Below are 10,551 nucleotides of genomic sequence, written 5' to 3'. Positions count from 1 at the left end.
TCATCTAGCGTGCGTTTACATAGAAAAACAAATGGAGGGTTGCAAAAGCATTTTGTGTGAGCTGCACCTTGCGGTTGGTGGAGGTACTTGGCTGTTACGTCTTGCTCTCTTATAATCGTTTCTCAGATTAAGCAATGAGTTGTTTAAATGCTTTGTCAGCTTGAAAATGTGTGTCTGTCTCGAGATTCTAGCGTTCAGTTCCTTTCTGTTGTGTTCTGCCTGTTTGAACAGACTGGGCTCATAATTTGAGCCACTTCACCACTGAGTTCAGCCGAATACCACTGCTGTCTGTGAATATTGCTACTCTACATACAACCGTACTGGACTTTAAAATCCGAATATTATTAGAATTTTGAAAATATTTAAGGTAAAATTCGAACTTAATTTATCTGCCCAGTTGACAGCCCTAAGCAACGCCACTTAACCCTCACACCAAAATAGGCACTTGAAACTACCTCTTCAGTATGCAATCAAACTCAAAGCAAATCAACATAATCCAGCTTATTCTGCAGTCTTTCAGCCTCAAAACCTACATTTGTATATGACCAGACCTAAGAGCATCTGACCTTTTGGGATTCACATTAAATCCCATTTTGAAGGCCTATATATTAATTTAAACTTTAAATCAGACACATTTCAGCATTATACCACCCCCCATCATCATGGACTTAACCCACAAGAAGAAAGCATTGACTCATCCAAATGTATACCAACAGCAGTATATAGAATAAGAAGTCATGTCCCTCTTCATTCACCTGTATGCACAGTTGGATCTAAAATGGACAACGGTGGATCTGCAGCAGTAGTGATTGGACACCAGCATTATGGCATACGCATACCAGGACAAAGCTCAGTTTTTACAGCTGAGGCCAAAATGCACAACAACAGAACATTTTCATCTTTATAGACTCAAAATCTTGTATTCAAGCAATTGAAATTCCAAACTCTGATAACCCTATAGTGGATTGCATCCAAACTAATGTAGACCTTTTACAGAGACAGTACTTCAGTATCATCTTCCGGTGGGTTCCAGGTTTGTCAGGAAATGAACAAGCTGACATTGCTGCTAAAGAAGCTCCCAATATGGAATATTAGAATATCAAATTCCTCCTTCAGACCTCTGGCCTACTCTGAACTCATATCTTAATAAGTGCCAAGTAGAATGGGATGCATGTGTTAACAAATTACATGAAATATACCCTACTGTCTTTATATGAAATATTTCGCAAACTTTTATTTACCTTTGAAACAAGACACGATCAAGTGGTATACACTAGGTGTCGTATAGGTGCACTCAGGACTCACAAATGTATTTATTCTGAAAGGCGAGGAACCACCATCATGTTATTACTGCAAGACTCCCTTGTCTCTTCAACATATCTTACTGCCCTGCTTTTAATGCAAGTAGACGATGAGTTTATTCAGTAAGCTCTTTAAAGGATTTGTTTTATAAGGTTTTACCTGGAAAAGTTACCTATTTGTTATCACATGTCCATTTGAAACATCTTAAATAGTTTTATCCTTTACATTTTGTATTATATTTATAAAACTCTTTAGGTATACTTGTTGAAAAACATAAACCCTTTACACAACATAAATAAAAAAATTATAAAAAAATATTTTTAACTATCTTTATTTGCTGAGGCTGCCATTTTGGTTGTTTTTATGTGACGTGACTACTTAAGTTGAGGCTTTTGTCAAATCTCCCACTAGCGATTATGAGTTGAAAGACATAAAGAAGAAAAGGAAACTTGTAATAGTGGTAATTCCAAAATGACGTGAACTCACCATAAAAGTGTTAGTGCACCCTAACACTTCAGCAAGAAAGATATCTCATCTCATTTCTTTACACTCATCCTCCTTACCACCTCCCTCGTTCCACTCCTCCATTGCTGTCAGTTTTTTTAAACTATCAGGGTGAGAGGAATATGTGTAGGGGAGCCCCACTGGCATTTCTTCACCATAGTCGGTGAACATCTTCAGAGAGGAACTTCCAGATCAGGCAAGACAAAGGCAAGCAGCAAAGCTCAACAGGTAAGCTCAATTCTCTCACATGCAAGTGCTTTATCATGCTCAAAGACACATTCTCTTCTTTGCCTGGCTTATATATTTTTCTTTTTCCTTCTCCATCTCTCCTTTGGCTTTAAGAAGACAAGTGAGAGTGAGGAGAAAGAGGGTTGAAAGAAGGCCGTTCTCTCTCTCTCTCTCTCTTTGTTTCCCTTGTCAGTTCTAAGTTGACTTCTGTGTCAAGAAGATGGATGCAAGAGAGACAGAAGTATTTCTATGTGAAAGCTGAAATACTAAGTTGAAACAATGATAAAGACTTGAAACAAAGAGCATTTTAACTGTGCTGCCTCCCTAGGATGCTTAAAGTGGGTGAAATCCATCACTGGCCTTAAAATTCGGCACTCTTGCCTCCATAAAACAAATGTTAATACTGTCAACTGTCAATGATCTCTATTCTGAGCACTTCAAAGACATGAACTACTTTTATTTATCATGAATATTCATATATCTGACACATGCTGAGAATTTATGCATCTTAAGAGGACATAAAATAATTTTCCAACCAACTGTCATTATCTTGTACCGAATGCTAATGTGTCATTGTATTGAATAATATGCATTTACAATCAGATTACAGTAGAGTTAACATGAGGTTGGACATAAAATAATGTGGTTTACCGTGGTTATGGGGTGTATATTGCTGCTTATATATGATAATTTTTAATAAAATAAATTAATATTCTGGCACAATTATATTTTTGTCTACAAAGCTAATTTCAAACACTTAGCATAAGCCTTCAGATCAAAATGTTTTTTAAGATCATGAGAAACTCTATATGTATTATATTATAGAATATTATATGCATATATACTGTTCATTGGGTTGTGTTGCATACATATATTGCAGGTGGAGATTAACCGAATTGTGATTTTGGTATTTTAACAGAGGAGCATTGAATGGTTAGCCAAATCTGTGTTAATATAGACCCAAGCTTGGCAGAGATTCAACTTCAGCTCCTGTTTTGCACAAACATTGTTAACTTCGCTTTGGTGTAACTTTTAAACAAAGGCAAAAATCAACATTGTTTTCAGTCATTTCTATGTGGCTCGGTCTGAAGATCACCTGAGCATTTTTTGTGCAAATCTGTTCATACTTGTAGGACTAGTAGTGAAAAAAACAATTAACTTCTCATTCCATTGTGGCTAATGTAATGGGAGGAGCTTTAATGTTATGGGTGCATTACAATCACCATGAAGAAAGTAATTTGAGAAAAAAGGAATTTTGCTTCGAGACCAAACAGTTCACATGGTATAAGCAGAAGAAAAGTAAATTTTTTGAAGTGATGGTGGCACTATAGAGTTTGGCCTTGAGACCCCAATTTTGGTCAGGGGCTGATAATACCCTCCCCTATCAGAGTGCCAAACCTCACATTGGGAGGGATAAGAAGAAAACTGACAGAGTCAAAAGGTGCCATGCACATTCAGTGCTTGACCCCTAATAAAAAATATGCATTTGATTGAGGCTCATCTAATCAAATTTTAGTGACAAAACCCATCTTAGTTTATTCATATAATATGCTGCTGCTCTGTATGTACTGTAGCCTATAACCTACCCAGGGGATGCTGGTTGTGAAGAAGGTACTTGGATTTGCAAAAATATCTACATGTCCTAGTCAGGGAGCAGAGAGCTCATTTTCTGCACATTGGAAGATTTCATGCTGTTTTTGTATCCAGTATGTCCCAACTTGAGAGTATAGGGTTGTTTGATGATGTAATGAAAGAAAAACATTCAAATGTTCCTGACAGGTCGTTGCATGTAATTCATCTCCGGCCGAAACTATCAGAGCCTACTAGGCATTTTACCAACAGGAAATCGAATTTCATATCAAAATTTTGCACTTTCAAAGACACAAGACGACAGTCAAGGACATATATGAGATGTAAACATATTGCAGCTCCAGTGTCAGTTGTCACTAGATGAAATGACATCCTTGCCAGCACGGAGGAATCATATTGTAACTTTATGTGTGCAGCTTCCAATGCTACTCAATGTACCAAAAGTGAAGATCATTTGTACTCAAAATAAATTGGCTGGTTAATATTACATTCATGTAGATCAGAGGTGTTCAAACCCCATCCCCTGTATTTCTTTTCATTTTTTTTCATTGTTTTTTATTTTGTTTAAACCATTCCTCAGTCGGTGTCCATTTTAGGATTACTTGCTTAGTTATTTTCACATTCATACCACAAAAGTATCTCTCCTTTTTTTAAAATAACACCCAAACTCCATGTTTTGCCCCTTCCTCATCTGTTGAGATAAATTTAACAGCAAAGTTGCGGTAGCATGGCTTGACAAGACAAGGAAACATAAGCAAAACAAATTGAGAAAAAGACTAATTAATTTCCCCTTTCTTGTCCAATGGTGACATTTTTCCCTGCAATTAAGGTGGTTGTTTGTGTTTGTGGATGGAGGGGAAGGGAGGTTTGACAGCCCTATAGAACATCTCATTAAAGACTTGGACAGGAACCGCTGAGTCATTCAAAACAACTGAAAACTCCAGACTTCTAAACTTTTCTCACATCTCCCTGATGGAGCATCAATGCCTTTCTTAGACGGCACACAAAATTAACTTTGCCTCAAAAAAGAAAAGAGAAGTACATTTTTCCAACAAGCAATGTGAATTTGTCAAAGCAGTGAATTCAAAATAAAAACTATTTTCTGTCTTGTGATTAGTCGATGTCATACTTGGATAAGATTAGAACTACATTTGAATTTCCTAGAGGGAAATACCAGTGCTTGCAAAGCAAGTTAGCAACTTACCTTTATAGAAAATAAACAGTGCTTTAAAAATTCATATTTAAGGCATGGGTGTGAAATTATGTTTTAGTGAGTAATGTTAACCACAGACCATATTTTACTCATAAATCAAAATGCTGCTATTCTTAAAAACCATGTTCTTAAAAGATTCTACACAAGGACATCAATGGTTGACTGATTCGAGGCTGCAGTGAGCACAGGCTCACCAAAACTGGAGAGTTAAAGACAGGAAAAACATAGCCTGGTCTGAAGCATCTCGATTTCTGCTGAGGTACACAGATGGCCCACTGCTGCCTCAGCTCTCTGTTCTTGGCTGACAGAAGTGGAACCTGACGTGGTCTTCTGCTGTTGTAGCCCATCCACCTCAAGGTTCGACATGTTGTGCATTCTGAGATTGTTTTCTGAGTTGCCATAGCCTTTCTGTCAGCTTGAACCAGTCTGGCCATTCTCCGCTGACCTTTCTCATCAACAAGGCGATTCCATCTGCAGAACTTCTGCTCACTGAAACTCTAGAGACTGTTGTGTGTGAAAATCACAGGAGATCAATAGTCACAGAAATACTCATACCAGCCCGTCTGACATCAAATATCATGCCAAGGTCGAAATCACTGAGATCACATTTTTCCCCATTCTGATGGTTGATGTGAACTGTAACTGATCATCCTGACCCATATCTGCTGATTTTTACATTGCACTGCTGCCGCATGGTTGACTGATTAGATAACTGCATTAATATGGAGGCGTACAGGTGTACCTAATGAAGTGTTCAGTGATTGTATATACTGTATATATACCTCTGAACTTGAAAAAAGGCCAATGAGAATTTGGCTGACATAATTTGCATGTGCCTTCCCTGGACATACGGTATAAAGGGAGGGAGTAGTGCATCTGTTCATTCAGGTTTTGCACTGAGGAGCCAAGAATAAGGTTCGGCCGTTACAGTGGCTCGGTTTAGTGTCGTGGCTGGGGGGACACAATGTCTCGTTCCCTCCATCAGGTTCCCTCCAACAGTAACTTAGATATTCCCCGTCTGTCGCTCACTTTGACGTTGTGTCAAGTGAAGCAACACTAGGGGTCCCTATTCAATCACGCCATTTGCTGAATCGTGTACGTGCTCTGCTGGCGCAGGTGTGGGTAGGCTGTTGTGTGCCAAAGCAACAGGCTGCATCAGACTGCACGTACCCTTCCCCAAAGCCCCATAAAAAATAGTCTTAAACATTTTAGGTTCCTGGCATCCTGGAGGGAGGGAACAAAGTGACGTGCCAAGCATGAGAACGGGGGACCGTGGGGAGGATGGAGGGTTCCAGTCCAACCCCTTGCTGACGGCGGCCCGGGAAAGCATGTCGGCCATCTGGGCGTCAGCCTCAGACTGGCCGTGCAGACAAGAAGGTGGCAGTCCTGTCGAGTCTTCCAAGTCAGATGCCAGAACGGGTCGTCCTCAATCCCGTGGGAAGAAGAAGCATCGTGGGGGGCGGCTGGAGTTGCGTTCCTCTATAAGAAGGAAAGCCGCAACCGCAACGTTGCCATGGTCAAGTTCTCGCAGTGTGAACATGAACCATCCACAAACGCCGCCTCAGTGTGAACGTGGCCCAGACACACGAGGCAGTGTCTGTGACCATCAGGAGTGGAGAAAAATCAACTGCATCCATGAACTACACAGGGGCGTCTGGGCATCTTTACAAAGACGCGTCCCGAAAAGGACGTTCAACACCAGCTGTGTATTGCTCTTTTAGAGAAAATAAACTCTTTTAAGAAATATTCTCTTTCAGACGCGCTGTTGAAGCGCCCAGGGGCAAAGCTGCACTGCCCTGCAGAGAAGGAGAAAGCCACTGATATGCGCAATAGATCCAACAGCAGATGCTCTACAGAGGTGAGTAGAATAGTAGTGATCTCAGCTCACTGATTGCACAACCGCTCGGCTCCAAAGAAGAAATCTGAATGAACAGATGCACGATTCCCTCCTTTTATACCCGTATGTCTGGGGGAGCGACATGCAAAGTCTGTCTGCCAAATTCTCATTGGCCTTTTCTCAAGTTCAGAGGTAACCGAGACCTTCAAGAAAGTCCCCTAGTGTCGCTTCACTCAACACAACGTCAAAGTGAGTGACAGACGGGGAACTAGTACTTATAGGCCCTTAGTTTGGATCTTACGCACAGCTGGTGCAACCCTACCCTGATGAGCAACTTACATGGGGAAACTTTATTGGAATTCATATGCTAATTTTACAATGACTTCATCATTTTGGCTATATTTTGAATGCTTAACATTCTATCAATTCTGTAAAAAAAATGTTATCTGAAGTTTCTTAAAAGTATAAAGTTGATCGCACAAATGCCTACCAAAATTTGAAGTCTATGTTAAGCAGTTTCGTTTGAAGTAAAAGTTTAATACTTGGGGTTAGTGGTTTAGAACAAACTCTAACCAGAATGTTTAAGGAATGTCAATAGGCTGTTAAGAGCACATGACAAAACAAGGCAGAGAGCGTAAATGAAGGGATATGTTTAAAAAATGTCTTCATATAGGATGCGTACACTCCAACTGAATGCCCTCTATCCATTCATGATAGAGCATTCACAGTTTGGTGTCTGGAACTGTTTGCGGGCGCAGAGTATAATTGAGTGAGAGTTAATTCCTATCAAAGCCCATTGGACTGCAACTAATGGACCAAGGGAGATGCCTCAAGGAGCCAGTGCTTTCAATTTCTTTTGTTTATTTAGATGGGAAAATGTTTAGTTTTAATTAAGTAAATCACTATTATTTGTTCCACTGTTGGTAATTTGAAGAGATTGCAACCTGACTGGAAAGGCAAGTGCTATTGGCTTTGAGAGTGAGTGAGGGAGTACTGGAGGAGGCTAAAGTGTAGCATTATGACCATGAACCCTGCAAGAGCTCTTGCCATGCAGTATAGAAACACTCCCTGGGCTTTACTTTGAAGTGTACCTAAGGTACTTTATGAAAACTTGAACTTATTCAAAGGGAGTGCTTCAATTGACTGTGAAGGTTAAAAAAAAATCAAGAGAAGGCATTGTAATGTGCTAGACCTTCTTAAGTGTGTATGTGTGCATGTGTCTGCATATAGCTTTCTTTCTTTGTTTTCACAGATTTTTTGTTGGCCTATGATCGGAGGAGATGGAGTTCTTGTCTTCACTCATCCTCTCAATTGGCTGGCTTTTTCTTCTAGCAGATTTCAAAGGTACAGTTTGAAATTTAAAGGCCAAACAGCTGAAAAGAGCATTTTGTGGTCATAAAATCAGGTATTTAATCTAAACAGTGTAAATACCCAAAGACTCATTCATTATAGCAATTACAGAACCTGTGTCATTAACAGACGTTTTTACTCATTGATAAAGTTGATTAAATGTGCCACATACTGTAAACAGAATATTAGGCCTATATCTATGTTTGAGCATATTTTACAAAACAAAGAAGGAATGTTGTTCAGCTAATCAACCATAGTTTCTGTTACAACCAACCACCACATACATTTTAATAGTGGTCAATCAATATATGAACTGAGAATTTATTGAACATGCCCATATAGTGTACAATGATATTACAATGATTAAACATTTGAACATTGACATTGGTAGTCTTTGAAGTGCTTAAATATCATTGTGCATTAATATAGTATTCTTTCAATAGCAAGGTACACATAGGCCCAATGATAATACCGTCTTATACCATCACTTTACCATGATATTATCTAGTAGCACAGCTTGCCTTTTCATTATGTGAAAAGCCAATATAAAATAGCTGTAAAGTAGAAAAAGATATAACATGCCCCAAATTTGCTTGTGGCATCTTTATTTATTTTACCCTCATGTCTTTTTGGAGTTCAAGGGACCCTAAGGCTATTTTATTAGCTCAAAAACATGCTTAACATTTAGGTGTCAGGTTTATACTTACTGACATTTTATAATCATATGAGCCTATGTGTTTTGACTTAGTCAGAGGAACATAATAAAATAAATGTTTAGGGAAGATAAAGTGTAAAGGTATTCAATGGAAAGGAGGAGGCGAGAACCGGCTTTTCAATATAAATAATAGGTTTAATGATAAACTTAAAAGACAACACAAACACACACATGACGGACATGTCCGCTAATGATCTCTCTCTCTCCCGCACGGCCCTCTGCAGTCAGCCTTTAAACCTCACGGAGGCATAATTAGCCTAATACGGGACCGAGTGTGTAGTATCACGACCCGGCCCCACCCTCCGCCCTGCCACATTCCTCCCTCGTTCTCTCAGGCTGGGGAGTCCCCGGCCTGACGTACACCCCCTCTTTCCCTGGGGGAGGGTGCGCCCTCTGCGCTGTCTGCCGGCATGTCATCTACCTGGACGAGGGAGGGGACAAGGGGAGGGAAACAGAAATAATTAAAATGGGGGGTACTTCCTGTAACAGTGTAGTACCCCCCAAAAACTGTAAAATTTAAAAGAGGATAAAGGCCAACGCAGAGCGACAGTGAGAGAAAGAGAGGAGAGAGAGATGAAAAAAAAAAAAAACTCTTACTCGCCAGTTCTCCGATACGCCGCAGCTTGTTCCTCGGCCACTCCTCCACCCTTTATCGGACGACAGCTGCGCCTCTCCGGGCGGATCCGAGGCAGTCCTCCAGCCCCTGGCGGACGGAACACCCCACCGCGTTCTCGGGGAACAGAAGGGGTCTCCCCCGCCCCTGGCAGCGGTCCTCTCGCTCCAGGCGGTCGCCAGTGAGCCCCTCCCTGCTCACGGTCGGAGGTCTTAAACCCCGCCGCGTTTCAGCGGCCGGTAGGCGACTCCTGCGCCCCTGGCAGCGGCCCTGACCGCTCCAGGTGGTCGGCTAGGAGCCCCTTCTCCCGTCGCGGTCGGCGGCCATCGTCCTCGTTCAGGCAGCTGGGCTCCTCGTCCCCCGGCAGATGGCCGCGGCTGCTCCATTGGGGTGGACAGTAGTGGCGAGAACTCTACTACGGCGTATCCCTCCTCCTTCCCGGGCTTCGGCACCAGTGTAAAGGTATTCAATGGAAAGGAGGAGGCGAGAACCGGCTTTTCAATATAAATAATAGGTTTAATGATAAACTTAAAAGACAACACAAACACACACATGACGGACATGTCCGCTAACGATCTCTCTCTCTCTCCCGCACGGCCCTCTGCAGGCAGCCTTTAAACCTCACGGAGGCATAATTAGCCTAATACGGGACCGAGTGTGTAGTATCGCGACCTGGCCCCGCCCTGCGCCCTGCCACATAAAGATAATATCAAAATGTACAGTATTAATATTATACATAATGCATTGGGGTCTCAATTACCTCAACCATAATGTACAGTCAATTTAAACAGAACATGTGGGTTCACTAAAGCTGTTTTTTAAATAATATCACTTACTGTGGTCCCGAAGGGTATTTAAATAATTTGTTATATTTACAGTAAGTCTTACTTTTTTCTCCCCAATTTGGAATTCCCAATGCACTCTAAGTCCTCGTGGTGGTGTAGTGACTCGCCTCAAGCCGGGTGGCGGAGGACAAATCTCAGTTGCCTCAGCGTCTGAGACGTCTATCCGCGCATATTATCACGTAGCTTGTTGAGCCTGTTACCGCGGAGACATAGCGTGTGTGGAAGCTTCACGCTATTCTCTGTGGCATCTACGCACAACTCACCAAGCGCTTCACCGAGAGCGAGAACCACATTATAGCAACCACAAGGAGGTTACCCCATGTGACTCTACCGGGCCATTTTGGTTGCTTAGGA

The 10,551-nt window shown here is 41.4% G+C and overlaps 1 protein-coding gene across 1 annotated transcript in view; it reads left to right on the top strand.

The window, feature by feature from the left end:
- The first annotated feature begins 1,915 nt into the window (after positions 1 to 1,915).
- Positions 1,916 to 10,551, top strand: part of nphs1 (NPHS1 adhesion molecule, nephrin) — a 132,291-nt gene continuing 123,655 nt past the window's right edge. Inside the window, exons 1-2 of the mRNA XM_052109569.1 lie at positions 1,916 to 2,034; positions 7,927 to 8,018. Of these exons, the coding sequence (XP_051965529.1) occupies positions 7,955 to 8,018 (64 nt within the window). The 5' untranslated portion in view covers positions 1,916 to 2,034; positions 7,927 to 7,954. The remainder of the gene's footprint in view (positions 2,035 to 7,926; positions 8,019 to 10,551) is intronic.

Source organism: Xyrauchen texanus, chromosome 38 (assembly GCF_025860055.1).
Source record: "Xyrauchen texanus isolate HMW12.3.18 chromosome 38, RBS_HiC_50CHRs, whole genome shotgun sequence".
Lineage (NCBI taxonomy): Eukaryota > Metazoa > Chordata > Actinopteri > Cypriniformes > Catostomidae > Xyrauchen > Xyrauchen texanus.
The sequence above is the reverse complement of the archived record's forward strand: the minus strand, read 5'-3'. Positions and strand labels throughout refer to the sequence as shown.